A 19,379-nucleotide genomic window follows, 5' to 3' on the forward strand; every position below is an offset into this window, starting at 1 on the left:
AAGTATAAACATGAGTAAGAATACAGGAAATAGGTACGAATAAATGGGGACAAAAGGACAGGGACGATAGGCACAATTTTGCACTTATGCATATCCCTTACAGACCTCTTAGGAATGGGGTGAGGTCAATAGTGGATAGTTTGAAGTTAAAGGAGTGGGGGTTAGAGGATGTAACAACAGAGTCAGGTGCATTCCAGGCATTGTCCACTCTGTTGCTGAAGTCGTACTTTCTGCAATCAAGTTTGGAGCTGTTTACATTGAGTTTGTATCTGTTGTGTGCTCTTGTACTGTTGTGGTTGAAGCTGAAGTAGTTATTGACTGGTAGGACATTATAGCAGATGATTTTGTGTACTACAGTTAAGTCAGGAGGTTTTCCCTCAGTTATCTCAATGGGCTGTCGGAAGAAAGATCTGAACCATCATAATTCTGATTCTAGGTTATTCTGATTCTTTTCTTTCCCAGGTACAGATCACATATAAGTCTAAAGTTTGGGCTGTAAAATCCTTGTTCAGTGGGATCAGTCCGTCTTTGGTTGAGGAACCCCTGGCGAAAAGGGAAAAGTCCTTTCCTGCTCAACTTCTCAAACAAACAACACACAGAACCGCAAACCATTCCAACTTCTCCCCTTACGCGGCTTCGTCAGACGTCACGAGGGCCCTTGCGAGTGGCGCATGAGCACCCGCAGCCTCCTCCGCCTGGCTTGTTTCAGTCTTCGCCGAAGCAAAGCTGGGAAGCAGAGCAAGAGGAGCCACCTCTGCGCTTAACGGTCTCCAAATTAGTACCGTCGCCCGCTCGGCTGCCGGTGAGTACCTCGTCCTTCAGCCGCCACCCCCTTTTCTCTGTGTGTGTGTGAACCGCACGGGGAAGGCAGCGAGGCGGTGGGGCCGAAGTGGGCGCGCGCCCATAAGGTTTCTTCGTGGGTTCAGAAGGGCAGATTTCCGACAAAGGAAGGGAGAGCCGGGAAGGCTGAGCCCCCGCCGGGCCTATAAGTGAGCGTTAGGCGAAAAGGGGAGAAAGGCCCGTTCCGTTAAGGGAAGCTGAGGGAAAGAATAGGGAGATTTGCGCCCCCCGGGTTGGCAAAAAGCGGGGTCCTTTGTCCACCCTTTCTGTTCCGAGGTTGAAGCGTCCGACCAATCACGACCGCGCCCTTCGCCGTCCGGAGGGGACGCGAGCCTTTCCTTCTGAACTCCCCCGGAGAGGGAGGAAGGGGAGTAATCTGGCTCGGCTCCCGGTGTTGTGAGCCGGCGGCGGGGAGCTGGGCCCCGATTTCCTTCTCCGGCAAGGGATGGAAACTAACGCTCAGTTATGGGAGAGGCGAAAAACGGGGGGGAGGGGGGTGGAAAGAGGCGGGCGCTTGGAGGGTCTCTGGGGCCTCATTATGGGCGCTGTCGGAAAGCCTCGCCGATTCCCTGAGGAGGACGGAGAAGGGCCCTTGAAGGAGAATTTGGAGTTTCATTACGTAGCATGTTTTCGTAAACGGGAAAGAAGGAACTAGTTGTGCTTTTTGTGAGACTCGGTTTCCCTTACGCGGAGGCGTGACGCGGATTTCCGTAACCATCCGTTAGTAATAAGGGCCGAATCGATATTAGCCTGATTCATACATCATATTAAAGCATAATCCGATTTGGTTTCGTATATTGTGTGGATTTAGCCATTACGGTTTAGTGTAAAACCATGGTTTATGGATTAAAATAATCTTAAAGTCTGTGCAGACTTCAACTCATACAGGCTTCAACTCATCGATCATGCTGGAAAAGTTTGATGAGGTTGAAATAAAGTAATTGGAAAGCAAGGAGTTGTCTTCTCCTGGCTTATGTTCTGAGAATGAATTTTCCAAGTAATACAGGATTTAGCATAGAGTTTTGTCATGGGTGAACAGAATCACGGTATTTGCTGTCTTGAAGTACTTATCCCTTTATTTTATGAAAGTTATATGTATTGTTAAAAATACAGTTATCCATTATTTGCATAAATAGATTTTTACTAGTCATATTTTTAAATTAAATCTAATAGCACAAGTTTATGCAGTTTGAAATTAAATTCTGCTTCTAGTATAAGACTTTGGATCAGGGGTTCCCAACCTGGGGTGCTCGCATCCCCTGGGGGTGCGAGACAATATTCCAGGGGGTGCGAGAAAAGTCCAGGTAAATAATAGGATATTGGCTATATGTTGGCATTTTTATTTATTATGCAATGGATTAACTTTGTTTTCATTTTAGAGTTAAGCATCGTTATTTAGTGGCCATCACATACATAGCTGAAAAGATTCAATCCTACCATATATTTAACATGTTCAGTAGTTCCTAAAGTCTAAATTTCAGGGGGTGCGAGGTTCGAATGAAATTTCTTTAGGAGTGCGGGGCGAAAAAAAGGTTGGGAACCACTGCTTTAGAGTTATGATTCATGCTGTCACTTCTGAAATATATATATAGATGGCACATCTTGAATTGAAAATAATTGTCCATTTCATATACTGTTTTTTACTTCTCCAAAGGCACAGGAAATATTTTTAACCATTAAACATTTTTAACAATTTAGAAAGTCAGAGAAACTAATCGCTTCTAATGTATTGTTATTATAATTAATGTTAAAAGTAACAAAACTATCATGAATAGTTACCAGTGATAAGTTTATCTTCCATGAATTTGACCAATTATTCCCATGAATTAATCCAGGTGGTTTGCCAACAGTGTATTTCTTTTGGAAGTCCATAGTTTTAAACCACATTGAGTGTATTCTCTGTTCAGTTTGTTAGGCAAATCCTGTATTTATTTACTTTTTAATATTCATATAGAGCCTTTTGTACATGACCTCTGATTGGTATACGCAATATTCTCTCTTCCTGTTTTCCCTCGTAATAGTCATATGAGGTAGGTTGGGCTAAGAGTGACAGGCCCAGCAAGCTTGTCATTAAAAGACTTGTTCATTTTTCTACATTATACATAAAGTATGTTTATACATCTCTATACTCTGTTTCTTCCTTTTTGCTAAAATAAAGAGATCCATGTAATTTTTCCTTTACATATTATCAAAATAAGCATATTATCCCATGTCGGTTATTTTACAGATATTATAATATCTGTAACTGAAAAATAACTGAAATCATAAGTAGTATATTTTCATTTCATTTTCTGATAATTTCTACCCTTTTTTTAAAAAAACAAGTTTTATTTTCAAGACAAACAATACATAAATACACATAAACACAAAACATAAAAGCATAAAAAATCTCTTTTCTGAAAGTTGCTTAGTCCCGGGTTAAAACTCTTGGTACAGACACAAGTTCAGTTTCATATTCATTTTACATACCATTCCATATCTTATTAACATTTTCAATTTTCTATATAACTTCTCCTCTCCTTTAAATTTTCTCAATTTTTTTTCCTCCTCTCAATTCATATCCTAATATTTATTATTCTTTGTCTGTTCTATTCGAGCCAATCATTTATTTTTCTTCTTTAAAAAAAAGGAGAAATACTTCTCCTGTACACTATATGGAGTATGATGCCTTTATCTTTTCCCCTTATATTTATAGTACTTAATATAAAATGCATAACATACATTGGGATTCTGTCTGGTACATTCTAAAATTATACTATATTATCAAAAATAATACAAATCTATTCATTAGTATTGATATTCATTCGTATCTTAGACGTTTAACTCATTACTTTTCAATTAAATCACATGCTTTTATGAGAGCCCTATTTTCCATAATTATCCCCCCCCCCACATCACATATTATAGCTCAATATTTCGTTGAAATGTTCCTCCTTCTTCTACTTCAAATCTCATTTCACAAAAGATTTTGCTAGTATACCATGTTCTAATCATTAATTTTAACAATCATTTATATCTTAAACATTTTATCCATTTCAATTGAATATCATGCCTTTGTGGGAACACTTATGCTTTCCACAATTATTACCCCCCCCCATCACAATCTTGAATCATATTTCATTACAGTACTCTCTTTTTCTTAACAAAAATTTCACTTATTTATGTTAGATATTTTATCACATTTTAAGCTACATATTATTTCTAATTTTCTATAATTACTTCTAAATACAGATATAAAAATGCAATCTTATGTACCTTTCTAGAATCCCATTAACAATAAGATCTATCCATTATCTCTGAAAAACTTTTGCTTCTTAATATCTTGCTCCCCACCATTAGAGCTTCTCATCCCTTCCTTTCTCCCTTGCTTCTTCTTCTCCTTGTCCTCTTCAACCCCTTGTCTCTCCACCTCCCTTTTATTCTGCTTTCCCCCTTTCTGTTGTTTCTTAACATAATGTCCCTTTTTCACCTTATTCTTCTCTTTTTGGGCTGTTTTTCCAAATCTTAAAGACCTCTTTTCCTTTTTCTCTTGCTTTTTCCCGTCTCCAATCAAAGTCCTTTTCTCATCAAAGATGGCTTCTCCTTCTTCTTTATCCCCATCATCCTCATTCTGCTTCGCATAAATATAAACCGCCATTTCTAAGTATTGAAAAATAGTGCCAAGTCCATCTTCCCCTCCTTGTTTTTCTCTTTCATATTTTTGATATATAAGTTCCAATCCATCCACAGATGATGCCATTGTGTAGAGAAAAAGTTTTTCCAAACAACCACCCAGATGATTTAATCAGAAATAATTTCCAAAGGTTCCAAAATCACCAAACAATCCAAACAGACTGTTTCTTTTAAATACCTTCTTCTTCACTTTTTCTTTCTGAGGTTAAAGTAATCACAAATCCTTTTCAAATATATTTTTTGGAAGTTTTTAAACTCTTTGCAATTCTAGGCATTCTTCTCCTTATTTTCAAATTTTGCTCTGATTTTTTTTTTCACTCTCTCTTCCCACTCACAGCCAAAAAGATTTTTTTTCCCCCCCGCTGTCACTTTAGGAAGGAGAGTAGAACAAAGAAAAAAAAACTTTCCCCTTTAGGGTATTCGCAGCTTGTGGCTCTCACAAGGAACAATATATCCTTAACAGCTTTCAATGTTCCAAATCACTTTCTCCCGTCTTGTCCCGGTTAGAAGCACCTTTCACTTTCTCCAGCTTTCTCCCTCCTGCACTTGCTTACCCGGCTGCAGCTTTCTTCGTGGCGGCCATTACTGACCGCCATTCCTCTGCCTCGGGAAAAGGGAGTTTAGCCGGCTGGGGAGGGGGTTTGCGATACCCCCAAACCCCTTGCCGGATCCCCCCTATCTTCAGCTGCCTCTATGGGGCAGCTATATCCCCCAGATCCAAATGGATCGGGGGAACCTTGGCGAACGCAGCAGGGATCGCGCGGTCGCAAATCCCTGCCGCCGCCGAAGGCTAGCAAACCGGAAACCAATTTCTACCCTTTTTTGTAGCAGTTAACAATTTATCCTTTTTTCTAATGTACAATTTATCCTTTCTTGTACAATTCTATTGCAATCTACTACAAATCTAAGACCATTCCTTGGTCAGTCATTGTCAGTGTGAATTCAGTGAATATAAAGTTAGGATTTTGGGGGCTGAACATACTTCACTTTTGCCATGTCTCTCAATTAGTTTGGAAAAATGCTCTTGGAAATATTAAGGAGGTATTGAATGACCTAATTATTAATTCCACAAAATACTTTCCAGAGGATTATTATGTCGTGTTTCTCCATTTATTCAGATCAAGGTATATACCGTACCAGTATAACCGTACCAGTATTATGTGATTCAAGGCAAAAATATCCTTCACTAAGTCTTCTGGACTCTTAACTAGCAATGAAATAAAGCAGCAAAACTTTTTTCTGTACTTCCATTGATGTCCAACATCGAAATTTGAGCTTCATATTGCCTAACTGATCTGATTCTTCAATTATTTGGGTTCCCCCCCCAAGAAAACTAGGCTGTTAATTCCTAACTCTAGGGTCATTAGGAACATACTAAAAAGAATTAAACTTATTGGGGGTTCCAATGTTTATATTCATTTTGAGAATTCTTTCTCCCCAACTTCCACTTTCTGCTTATCTCAAGGCCACTATATATATTTTCAGGAGCTTTGGTGAAGAATTTATCAAAGCCCTACAAAGTTCACTTAAATTATACCACCTAAGTTACTGTTAATTCTTGTTGGCTTTCTCGAAGTATTTGGAAAACTGAGTCAAATAGCATTTTACTTTGCAGAATCTGTATTCCTTCTTCTCTTTCAAATAATCTGCACTTGATGGAAGAGTTAGGGCAAGCCCAGATAGAGGCTGACTAGCCAGCAGAAATACCAGAGGAGTATTTTTTGATTTATATAGGTTCATGCATGCACCTATGTTTTCTTTTTCTCCATTGCTTCAAACTGGTCAGGAGGGGGAATGCAATATTATTCAGTTTTAGAAAAAATATTGAAAAGAAAAGAATTAAGTATTAATTCTGTACTTGTTTGATTTACAGTTCAACCTGGGGTTTCCTAGATGTGAATGTTGGAAGTCTTTTATTGATAAAATTAACTATATACTGTAAATAGAGGTCTGAATGACATGACTCAAAGAAGTAAATGAAAACTCTGTAATTATTTACTTCTAGTAAATAATGGGTTTTTAGAAATAGAAATTAATAATCTAGAAATAAAAAATATGAATATCAAATTGTGGTTGTTAATAATTTTTTGAACTGTTCTTGGACATTGGAATTTTTTATTTGCTTATTTAAGAACTTTTTTCCTCCAGTGAAAATGTCGCTGTATCCTTCTCTGGAAGACCTGAAGGTAGACAAAGTAATTCAGGTATGACAAAATAATTTTTGATAAACTTTTGTTGTGGGCAAAACTTGGTTTTTGAGATTTTTGAAGTATCACAGTAGTTTAAAAATACGGTGTTTGTGGTATAAATACTGTTTTATTAATTATATTGCATATATTAATCATACGCATAACCAAAAATCATCTGGAGACATGAAACCCACATTTTTTTCTAGAAGCTCTTTTAGCTATTCTGTTTAAAAAATTGAACATTTCCATACCTACAATTGCTTAGCTGAACTTTGATGTGAGTAGTTTTCTTAACTGCTTATGCCTGGTGAGCAGAAATGGGGTTAGCCATCCCTTTGAATAATCTTAGAGAGTGTTTTCTGGTTTACCAGAGATATGAATTCATCAAGCATTGTTTAGACTGAATGCTCTGGGCAGGTCATTCCATTCCTGACATCTGGTCCTGGCACAGGTTACTTGTGGAAGCTAATTTTAAGGCCTGATTGCAGCTTTAAAACTTGATTTCTTGAAATAAGGTAGTATTGTAGGGGGAAGAATAAACTCTTCTTTCACTAGCACTGACCTTCCACTAAATGGAAAAACAATAAAATCTCTAAAATCAGTATCAGTAATAATAGAGGTGATTGAAGTCTGACAGAGGGGCCAAATAACCTTATCTCTAAACTGGTGTTAAGTATAAAATAAGAACAAGAAAATAGGAAGAAACTTTTAGAGAAAGGTGATGACTTTCCTGAGAAATATGTAGGTTGTATGAGACCTTTGTACTGCATTGAGACTTTACCCAAAAGTTATGCCGGTTGCAGGATTAGTGTTAGATGAGAAGTCCAGTGACCATGTTTAAATTCTAAATGTCAGTAAGCTGAGTGGGTAATCTTGAATCAAAATTTCAGTACTTGAGGGAAGATCATTTATACCAGATTCAATTCTTGGAAAAAGGTGGAGGAACCCTAATTTTTTTAAGATTAAACTTCACTGTGATGTGGATGTATAAACTGGTGCTCCTTTATGTCTCTTTATCTCTCATTATTGTAATGTCATGATGCACATAGAAGTAGAGATTATAAACATCTTTGTTCACACTGCTTTTGTTTCATACTAGCAGTAGTTAATCCCAACATTTAATATTTTACATTTAGAAGCCAAATAAAAGGGGAAATGGGATACAATGATATTACTGTGAGCTATGCATAAAATGGGTGGGACATGTTTTAAGCTTTATATTTTTATAGCTTCAAAAAGTTTTAATCAGGAAGCTGTGATGGATAACCATTTTATCTCACTGTTTCTCTCATCAAAATCTCCTTGTCCAAGTTGTTGTCTTCCCATCTTAACAATGTGAATTTAACTTTTATCAAAGAACAATCAATTGTGACTGCACTGAAATAAAATAAAAAGACAAGGTTCTTACTATTGAGTCAGATCTAGTTGAGCACTTGGAGAATTGCTTCTTAAAATTGTGTCTTGCATAATGAGGAAACTGAAAAAAATTACAAAACCTTATAAAATGTTAACCATTACGATATATTAATATGTAGAAACATTCAGGTAGTCCTTGCTTAATGACAGCAACTGGGGCTGGAATTTCCATCACCAAGAGATGCTGTCATAAAGTAAACATCACATGATGACATCGCTTAGCAATAGCAATCATAGCAGTTCCTGTTGCCATTGTTAGCAAGGATCACAGGTAATAAAGCAGAGACTACTTCACAACTTCTTGCATGCTTCCAACAAGCAAAGTTAATGAGAAGCCCACAGGAAGTTGCAAGCCCTTGGTGTCTCACAAAGAGGCAGGTAGTCAGATAAGGGGCTGTTGTGCTGTGTGGAGGGTGGCTGCTACAGTTTGGGAAGGGTGCGTGAGTAACAGAGCTACATGAGGATGATAGGGCTTGGGTTGGCAGCTACTGGGGATGGGAGAGTACATCTGTGCCCATGAGTGTTTGCTGCCGGGTGAGAGATGCTGTGTCAGTAGTTGCAAGTGGCTGCTTTCAGGTGAGGGAGGGTGCCAGTGGTTGCCATGCAAGCATTGCTGGACATACATAGATGTAGGCAGGTGTTAACGATTATGCACTGCACATACTAGCAATAACACTTAGATCTATATAATATTCTATAGTACTTTACAGCATTCTCTGAGAAGTTTGCAAATACCAGCATATTGCCCCTAACAATCTGGGTCCTAACTTTACTGACCTCGGAAGGAAGGAAGACTGAGTAACCCTTGAGCCGGTCAGGATTGAACTCCAGGCTGTGGGCAAAGGTAGCCTACAATACTGCATTCTCACTATGATTCATAAGTACACTAGAATAAGATTCTCAGAATCTTGTACTAAAAAAAAAAAAAAAAAAGCTGTGGGAGCAACTTAACAGGACCAACTTGTAATCTTCCCTGCTGGCTTCCCCATTAACTTTGCTTATGGGACACTGACAGGAAGATCACAAATGGTGATTGTGTGACCGTAGGATCCTGCAACCGTTGTAAGTATAAGCTGAATGCCAAGTGCCCAGATTGTGATCGTGAGGGTGCTGGGATGGCCAGACTTTGAAGACCAATCGTAAGTACCTCATGCTTAGTGCCATTGTAACTTTGAGCAGTTGCTAATGAATGATAATTAACCAAGAACTGGCTCTAAAATGTTCTATATTTTTATGTAGTTTAATTCTTTTATTGTTTTTTAAATCATATTTCTGTATAGGCTCAGACATCCTTTGCTTCAAATCCAGCTAACCTAGCAATTCTATCTGAAGCTTCAGCACCCATCTTACAAGATGGAAGTAAGTTGCTATAAGATTTGAAAAACGCTTAATACTTTGTATAAATTTCATTGATTGTAGAAAGATTTAATATTTTAATTGATTGTTATATGTTTTGCTCTTAACATGATCTTTCATAATCCATTTATTTATAGATGAATTTGTAAAATTTATTTTCTAGCCTTTGAAATCCTGTCTATTGATGAATTCTGGGCTTATCTCAAAAGAAATGAATTTTGCAAGTTTTAATTTGAAGAAAAAAGCTCAGTAATGTTTTATATTTTATAATATGTACTTGGGATACATTGTTTTTATTTTTTTGAGAATGATAGTATCAGTTTATATATCAAATTCATTATAAAAATAAATCAAACTTACTGAAATGCTTACATTCAGTTTGGAATTTTGAATACAAGGAGTGCAGAATAGATTTTGTGAACTCTTGTTTTATTTTCAGACAGAAAACCATTTTCTCTAGTGTAGAATCATTGTAAGAGAATGTAATGTTGTTGCAGTATGAAAGTAAACTTCAGGTTAGTTAATTTAGTACCTTCAACTAGTGTGTTCAGTTTTTAAAAATGCCAAAGGATGAGATTAATGAAATATGAGGCATGCTGTTTATTTTGCCAAGAATATAATTCAAGGGACAGAAATACATTGTAGCAAGGTTATAATTACTTTGGTTTTTACTTTTTTCAGATTTATATCCTAAACTGTATCCTGAACTTTCCCAGTATATGGGTATAAGTTTGAATGATGAGGAAATTCAGAGAAACCTGACAATGGTTCCTGCAAATTCACAGGGGGTAAGTGTCATAACAGAGAACAGGGATTCCTTTGGGCTTTACTGATTTTGAGGGATTAAATTACTCATGAAAAAAAGGGAAAGAAAGATGGGAAACCTATTGTATTCCCTCCCCTATAATTGAAAAAGTCATTAACAAAAAAACATACATGTTACATTAAAACAATGGATGTATCTGCTCAGCTTGAATTTACTTCAGTCTTTTTATAACTCTGATTTTATAGATGCTCAAAGATGTATATCTGATAATAGGGTTTGTTCTGATTTTAATTTGTTTGTGGGGGAATGTTTTTTTACTCTATAGCTTGTTGCAAGACCTTCTGCATCAGATTACATGGTAGCTCCAGTAACCGGAAATAATGTTGGAATTCGTCGAGCAGAAATTAAGCAGGGGATCCGTGAACTGATCTTGTGTAAAGATCAGGAAGGAAAAATTGGTCTTCGTCTTAAGTCAGTGGACAATGTATGTATAATAAATGTTATGCTAGAATTCAAAATAGATAAATTGTTACATAAAGATGTATTCTTTATTGTTTATCTTTCAGCCCTTGAAGTTGGACAGCAAAAATATTTTAAAAAATTAAAAATGCTTATATTTATGAGTCACAAAGAAATTGCTAACTTTTTAAAAATTAAACACTTTCATGAGTAATACAATTAATAGTATAATCAGAGAACTAATATTAGCTTAATACATTTTATCAAATTTAAGTATGTATTTTTGAATTAAAATTTTAGGAATGGTAGATGTAGTATTTGTAATATAATAATGTTAATAGAAGGTTGAGGCTTGCTTATTTAAAAATGATCAATTTGTTCAATATATTTCTCCTCTGCTTTTAATATATACAGGAATTATATGATCACACACCTAAACTTACCATTATTGTTTTAGGGTGTCTTTGCTCAGCTGGTTCAGGCAAACTCCCCAGCCGCACTGGCTGGCCTGCGATTTGGAGACCAGATTCTACAAATCAATGGTGAAAATTGTGCTGGATGGAGTTCTGATAAAGCTCATAAAATATTAAAGCAAGTTTCTGGAGAGAGAATTTCCATGATTATTCGAGACAGGTAAACTTGCAGGATTATTGTATATCAGCTGAATTATGTTAATCGTAATATCTGTGCTTTCTGTATTGTTAACTTAAAAGTATAAGCTTCTTCACAGCCAGTAAATTTGGGGTTATTTTATTGAGGACAGTGGTTCAGTAATATATTTGGTAAATTTTATAAGTAGTGAAATACAAATATTTTTCTTCTAGGCCTTTTGAACGGACTATTACCATGCACAAGGACAGTACAGGACATGTTGGCTTTATCTTCAAAAATGGAAAAATAACTTCAATAGTAAAGGATAGTTCGGCTGCAAGAAATGGACTTCTTACTGAACACAGCCTTTGTGAAATAAATGGACAGAATGTAATTGGTCTGAAGGTAAATGATGTTTTTTGTAAATATGTTGTACTCTAATCAATTAAACTGACAAAAAAAATCACTTGTAAACATATCAGTAATATACAATTGTACCGTGGCACATGACTGCTTTGAAGCTCTTTGAATTTGATACTTGATGCATTTTGACAAGAACATTTTGTCCTAGTCCAAAATTTGTTTGATATACCATGTGCAAGCTATAACTTATTGGTGTCGGCTGCCTTGTTATTTTCTGTTTTTTCCAGTTGAAAAAAAGGTCCATGCATTAGTCATGTGGTATCTTTCTTCTGTGCTCACCCCCTTGTTGTCTTAGCTTGTGTGGTCATTTTGTGTATTTTTGCACTTTTTTCTCATCAGTACAGGAAAAATGAAGTTTTTACTTTAAGTGTTTATTAATTTTAATACATTTTATTAATTTTACTTCTCATGTAATGATATACAACCCTATGTGATGACCTGGGGCATGGCACAAAAGCAACACAGCCAGAGAATAAGTATGACTCCCTTTATTAGCTCCAACTTTGCCCTCAATGTCCGGTTACTCTCTGGTCTGGAGAAAAACTCTTCCACAAACCTGCAATAGCCTTTGGCTGCAGATATTCCAGTCCAAACGTTGACAACAAAACTTTAAATTATAAACCCAACAATGCAAGATAAGGTAATAAATCCGGCAGGGCAAGATAAGGAATTCCAGAAGTGAAGTAACATGGCAGTAAACAAACCAGTTGGGAGGATGCCAGGAACTCCGATAGCAGCAGCCAACACTAGAGAAACTCAGTGTTTGTTCCTGACAATCCCATCCCTCCCATCTGCTTCTCCTTTAAACTCCACCCCCAGGTGTGCCTTGTGAAAGGAATTTCCTCCCTCAAGTCAGGCAACCTATGTTGCTCTCTTCTCTGTTCTTCCCTGCGTGCCCTAGGATGAAGAGGGGATGGGCCTTGGTCTTCATCTGACCCCTTCTCCCTTGTTCTACCCCTCCCCTGCTCTGCCCAGCCTGACTTTGCCGTTCCCCGTTTCTTCTATAGCCAATAAAGCCACTCTCCTGCTCCCTGTCAGCTACTAGTCTTCCTCCTCAGAGTCCCCCGACAGGGGCATGACACCCTATCTTACATATTGCCTTAAAATGTGCATTGTCTTTGGTTTTGGAACACATTAAATTTATTGACATTATTCCATAAAATTGGTACGTGTTGCTTTTGGTACTTGTTGCACCTCCCGGAACCAACTAAGCACAAATACCGAGGTACCACTTTATATGGATTACTATTTTAAAACAAGAAAGCAATAACAGGCACTATATTTCTGTTTGCATAGCGATGCAGGTTTCTGCCTTTAGTAGAGATTATTATTATTGATTACAGTCTTATTTTAGTCAGCTTCTTCTATCGTTACTTTCCTTGTAAAGAGCTGCTGTTTCCTTTTGCTGATGAAAAAAAGAATATTCACATTCATCTGCTGAATTGTGCATGACTTTCTCTGTTGCTGTTTGCTAGCTTTGAAGATCTAGTAGCATATAATGATAGCAGTCATCACTCAAATAATCTTGATACTATCTTTTGTCTGAGAGTATATTTTATTTAAACTATTTAATACCGTATATGCTGGCGTATAAGACGACCCGGCATATAAGACCACCCCCAACATTTCCACTCAAAATATAGTTTGTTATATACTCGCCCCCTCTTCCGCACGCCTTCCACTTTTGCACTTTTTTTTTTGAGGCACTTTGTGCACCGTGGAAACGAATCCCGTGAAGCCGAAAGAGCAGCCAGCCTTCTCCCAGCTCCCAAGGAAACGAGGCTCGCACCGCCCGGGCTCCGCTGAGGTATCCGGCTGGGGCTGTCAGGAGTTGTTACCGCTGGCGCGGCTCCAGTCCAGCGTTGCCTCGGGAAGGGAAAGGCAAAAAGGAAGAGCCGCGGCGGCGCTTTGCAATGGCAGCAGCGGCTCCTGGTTTTGCCTTTCCCTTCCCGAGGCAACGCGGGACTGGAGCCGCGCCAGCGGTAACAACTCCTGACAGCCCCAGCCGGATACCTCAGCGGAGCTCGGGCGGTGCGAGCCTCGCTTCCTTGGGAGCTGGGAGAAGGCTGGCTGCTCCTTTCAGCTTCACGGGATTCGCTTTCCACGGTGCGCAAAAGTGCCTCAGCCGCGGGCAGCCGCAGTGCTTCCCAATTACTATTTGCCGGCGTATAAGACGACCCCCCCAATTGGAGGCATGTTTTTCAGGGCAAAAAAGTCATCTTATACGCCGGCAAATACGGTAGTAGTTTTATTTAGTAAACTACTTCATTCACCTTGAAACAGACTAAAACAAAGTTAAAATCATTGTGGTTATAAAACAGTTTCAAGGTTTATAAGAATTTGACTTTTACACTTTGTTTAATAGGATTCTCAGATTGCGGACATATTATCAACAGCTGGAAATGTAGTGACCATTACTATCATGCCTTCCCAGATCTTTGAACACATAATAAAAAGGTACAAGTATTTGTGTGTGTGTGTGTGTGGGGGTAATGGGCTCTTTATCATTTGAAAGGATGGATAATATGCATTGAACTTATAATGATTATAAAATGCAGATAGTCTTCTCTTACTAACCGCTTCGTCATTGACCAAAATTATCACAGCACTGAAAAGGTAACTTAATGGTTAACTTAAGACCATTGGAACAGTTTCCCAGATATGTGATTAACATTACTGTTGGCACGTTGTCCTGTGCCTGAATTTTATTTTTTTCTCCCCTTACTGAACAGATTTTAATAAAGGAAGCTTTATTTTCTGCACAGGGAAAACAATGTAATTGCACTAGCTGTTAAAATCCCTTTCTCTCCAATTTCTCTACTTTGCAAGGGTGGCTGGAAAATAAGTGATTTCTGTAAGCAATCTCTTCTTTGCCTGACCCTTTCCTGCTGCCAAAGCAATCACGTTGCTTTTGATATGTAGAAGAGCAAACAGCTTACTCCCTTGAAATCCCTACTTCAATCTTTTGGGGAAGAACATTCAGGCAGGGAGAGATTACTTACAGAAATTATTTACTTTCTTCCTACCCAACCACCTTGCAGAATGGAGATTAAAGTGGAAGAGAGTTTAGAGAAAGTAAGCTGTTTGTGTAGCACAACTGTCCTATAATGCGGAACATTTATATTGCTTTTGATAGTAAGCAGACACTTGGGCATTCCAAAGAATGGAACTATAGTTAGCAGACAAACAGAAGCTGTAGATATGAAACTGAGTAGTCTTGTCTATTTCTAGCCAGAAAGTTCAGTTGTGGTCACATGATTTCACACTTACTAATTGCTTCACTTAGAGTCCCAATTAGAGTCACTAAGTGAAGATTATCTGTAAGTTCGTATTGGTAATACTACCTTATTCCAGCAACTTTACCCTCAATTAAATTGGAACACATCTAAACTTTGCTACTGAAATAATTGAAAACTTAACTTTTAGTTCTTGAAGTTGCTTTTTAAGAGTAAACATATTATGACAATATATGTAGTTCAGGATTGAATTGTGAGTCCTTAATGCTGAGTTTGGTTGTTTGCCTGCAGATGTTTCACCCCCCTACTAGATAAAATCAATACAAGTGAATGTGGGGTTTTCTCCCTGCTTTTATACAGTAACTGGCTCTGCTAGTTTTGAAGGGGGATGTGATTTTCTCTTCTGTAGTTCCTCAATTAGGGTATTTTTTTCTACTTGATAGCAACCAAGCACAGAGAGCACCAAGGATTCCATATATTAATGGATGTTATAATTCTTTGCATATATTTGCTCATAGAATAACATCGTAGCGGTCAGATGTGAAAAACCAGGTCCATGTGCAAAAGTCCAAAATTAACAGATTTATTGCTAAGTCTATACATAGGAATATTTTCAGCTAATGGTCAGGATCTGATTAACATTAGATAAATGTCAACTTGGCAGAAGAACTCTAAACTGATCCCTCTTTTTACTCCTCCACATAGCTCTGCAAATCCTTTCATACAGACCTGCTAATATTAACTCATTTATGGATAACTCAAATATTTTGCGCTAATCTTTTTGTAATTCTACAAATGTTGAATGTCTTGCATATTCCATTATGGGCTAATACATTGTGAACTTTTTTTTTAGGATGGCTTCAAGTATTATGAAAAGCTTGATGGATCATACTATTCCTGAAGTCTAAACATTTTTTGGATGCATTTGTAATTGAGACACTGATAAACATGGGCTACTATGTCTTCGCAATATTTACATTCTGTACATGAGCCTTTCTTTGACATGAGATGCTGCATTGAGCATTTATATTACATTATGGCTGGGAATGTCACATTTCAACAAAAACCTTGCTCACATTTTGAATTTTATATTCATCATGCTACTTTGACAAAACATATGCTTCTTTCATAGGGTTCTACTGAAAGAAAACTTAATGTTTGTGAAAGCATCTAGTATTTGCTTTCTTTGATCCAGATATACTGCTGCTCTTTGTACTTTTTCAGATTCATTTTTTTACTGCATCTACCAGTGAGAATATAACTTAGTGTTAATTAACTGATTTTAGTAATCTTGTTTACAGAAAGCATGCTGGTTAAACTGAGCATAGCTTGTATTTATCATTCCATAACAATTTTAAAATAATGTTTGTCTTCTTGCTGTGTTATAAAATTGTTCTAATATGCTTATATTGTGTTGCCTTAATCCTCTTAAAACTGAAATAAAGTTGCAAATATATTCACTTCCTAAATGCATAGTATTTTGTATTGATGAATCTCTAAATCCTGATTGTTAGCACTATAATCCATCATAAAGGAAGCAGTGAAAGTGTTAAACATTTTACCTCAATAGTGTGTTTTTGGGGCTCTTGAAATAGTAAAATCAGTGTAGGCCATAGTATTTCTTTTATTACATCAACCAATTTTTCTAAAATGAAATAAAATGTAATGTTGGACATAGGTAACATTTTAATAGCTTAGTCATTAGGATTTTTAATTTATTTCTTCTCTAGCAGATAGCCTTTGATATAATAATTGTAGTAAGAAACCACCAGCAGTTTACTGATGTTTTATCAGTGGGATATCAAGCTTTAATGCTAGAAGATAAGCCCAACCTGGCAGCTAGACAGAAGAAAAATGTTACAAATACTGGCATGTAATATGTGAATTCTATCATAGGTATAATACAGGGAAGCTGAAGGCGCATACTAATGAAGAATCGTTGGGAATTATGACTTGTGTGGTCAATTTAATAACATGCTTTTCTGTTAAACTGATCATCTTAGAAGGCGAGGTTTAAGAGAACTAGACGATAACATTAAACAATGTTATTGGAAATAAACAATATTTACCACTACTACCCCCAAGCAGAAACAAAAAATTTGGGAAATTCATTGAAACAGCATATTGTGTAGTTTTAAGTACTACATATAGAGATCAGTATTTGAATGGGCCTCAGTAGTGAGTATGCAAGCATCTTTTATATTGGTTTGCAGAGGAAGGTGAAAAAGGATTCATGTTTTGGTCTGGCCAATAAATCATCACAGTTGATAAATTTCTTTAGATTAAACTGTAGCACTTGACTTAACTAAGGGTAAAGTGATAATGACTGTTTTCATTTAACGTTGTGAAATATTTTTTAGTAAATGAAATACTTCCCAGTCCAAATACAGAGATACTAGAAGTCAGTGAAAGGAAAAAAATGATATGGGACAAAAATGAGTGTTCTATGTCAGACCTAGTACATGTGGATAGAATGTTAAACTCCACATGTCCCTGGCACTTGGTAGAGATATTTGAATGCGAAATCATGGCAATATATAGATAACTCTTAGTAAGAAGATGGGAAGGTATTTGATAAGGAATGTGTGCTAGCCCACAAAAAGAAAAAAAATAAGCAGCTTTATAAAATCAGGAAAAAATACTTTCCCAACTAAAAAAGTTAAGTTATTCAGCAATCAAACTGTTGGTTGACAATGAGTGGTCTATAGAGTGAAACAATAAAAACATGATCATATTCAGATGGAAGTTTAGGGAAAATATTTCTGCCAAGTACATAAAACTGAACAAAATCCTATTAGAAAGCAGATGACAATGGATTCTTTGGCACAAAGCCCTCTGGTTCTCTTTGGCCAGCCATTTTCTCTCTTAGCTCTAGGAAGAAGACAATGGCAAACCAGTCCAGTAATTTCCAAATAAAGATAAAATTTACCGATTGCAATATTGGCAAAATAATGCCAAGAAAACTGCAGAGATTTGTCTAGGCCCGTGATGGTGAACCTATGGCACACGTGCTGGAAGTGGCATGCAGAGCCATCTCTGCCAGCACGCGAGCTGTCACCCCATGTCAGGTCCATTACATATGCACGTGCGCCTCCCACCAGCCAGCTGATTGTCGAGTATTTGCCGCACATGTGCGGGGGGCAGGGCACGCACAGGAGATGCATGTGTTTGCGCAGAGGCACAGGGCATGCAGGGGGAGTCATGCACATGCGCAGAGGTGCGGCACATGGGATGTTGCATGCACATGCGCAGGGGGGAAACGTGTGCATTGCATTATGGATGCAGGTACTTTCTGCACACAAGGATGAAAAGGTTAGCCATCACTGGTCTAGGCAGTCTCCAGACATCAACACTGATTTGAAAACAAACATACAAGGAACAATATAGAGAGTAGTATGATTTCAAGTTAAAACATATTGGTTATTGAAAAATAAGTTTATTTTCAACAGGAGTATAAGACAAGTACCTCAAGCTGCTACAGTATTCAGTAAATAGGCAAGAGCATATAGACATTTGTAACATTTTAGAGTCTTCATCAATATACGAAGGGGACCAGAAGTTCTGTTTGAACTATAGAAAGCATTTTTACATTTTAGCAAGGTCCTTTTAAAATTCTGGTTTAAAAATATTAAGGATTGAGATTATCAGAGAAAAAGCACTTAGTATTGCTGTTTCCAGAACACAATTTGTCTGTCTTCTCCTCCAGTAATTATATTGCTGCACTGGTCATTCATCCACATACAAGTAACAGCACCTAAGGAAGATACATATGCAAGTCAATCAGATTGACCATTTCCAACCACCTTCCTGAAACTTCTAGCTGCAATACATAACTTTATTCCAACTACAAAAGATGTTAGCTCACAGCACCTATGAAATTACATTTTGAGAAGCAAGTTATAGAATTTGTCATACTTAATTTGAGAAATTATATACCAAAAGCTCTCAAGCTAAGCTAAAAATGGTGGGACATGAAACTGTTCTATAAACTAATGATTAATGAACAGGAAACAGTAAAAAGTAATATGCATTCCTATTGGCGAGGCAGTATTTCCAAGCGTCTGATTTGGGCCTGGTACTTTCAAAATTGTAAATAATAATCATGAATTTCATGAACTAAGAATAACTTCTAAAACTATTGAGTTGATTGCCTTCCAATGTCTCCATATTTGAAAAAAGAAAGTTGCAAAGCCAAGATGCCAATAAAGAATATTTGTAGTTCAGGGTTGAAATGAGGGGTCCTTAGTGATCTCTGAGCTTGGTTGTTTTATTATTATTATTGTTTAGGTAACATTATTAGTTCTACTAAGGAGTGGGGTTTGCTGTCAGTTCATCAGAAGTCATGTACAACATACAGTGTAATGACTGCAACAGCCACTACACTACGTAGGACTAACAGGAAAAGATATGATAAAAACACTTTAATTTCAG

At 37.2% G+C, this 19,379-nt stretch overlaps 2 protein-coding genes across 6 annotated transcripts in view; one reads left to right on the forward strand and one right to left on the reverse strand.

Moving 5' to 3' along the window:
- Positions 1-707: 707 nt before the first annotated feature.
- SDCBP (syndecan binding protein) lies at positions 708-16,417 on the forward strand. 4 transcript variants are annotated; one of them, XM_087961771.1, is made up of 10 exons: positions 708-806; positions 2,014-2,144; positions 6,661-6,716; positions 9,398-9,476; positions 10,155-10,261; positions 10,565-10,723; positions 11,156-11,331; positions 11,523-11,694; positions 14,078-14,169; positions 15,802-16,417. In XM_087961771.1, exons 3-10 carry the CDS (start codon positions 6,666-6,668, stop codon positions 15,854-15,856), a joined length of 891 nt encoding a protein of 296 aa, XP_087817897.1. In that variant the 5' UTR covers positions 708-806; positions 2,014-2,144; positions 6,661-6,665; the 3' UTR covers positions 15,857-16,417. The 4 variants fall into 4 exon arrangements, with proteins under 4 accessions (XP_087817897.1, XP_087817896.1, XP_087817895.1 ...); XM_087961770.1 differs by having other exon boundaries at positions 2,053-2,144; XM_087961769.1 differs by lacking the exon at positions 2,014-2,144.
- A 1,947-nt stretch (positions 16,418-18,364) lies between these two features.
- The window catches only part of NSMAF (neutral sphingomyelinase activation associated factor), a 36,731-nt gene continuing 35,716 nt past the window's right edge, over positions 18,365-19,379 (reverse strand). For both annotated transcript variants that reach the window (XR_015748913.1, XM_026692352.2), the window contains one exon: positions 18,365-18,702. Coding sequence is in view for 1 of the 2 variants with exons in the window: in XM_026692352.2 (XP_026548137.2) it covers positions 18,608-18,702 (95 nt within the window). In the remaining variant the exon portion in view is untranslated. The remainder of the gene's footprint in view (positions 18,703-19,379) is intronic.

This window comes from Notechis scutatus, chromosome 3 (assembly GCF_049901735.1).
Source record: "Notechis scutatus isolate UNSWTSFEM ecotype Mainland chromosome 3, rNotScu1.2, whole genome shotgun sequence".
NCBI classification, from domain to species: domain Eukaryota; kingdom Metazoa; phylum Chordata; class Lepidosauria; order Squamata; family Elapidae; genus Notechis; species Notechis scutatus.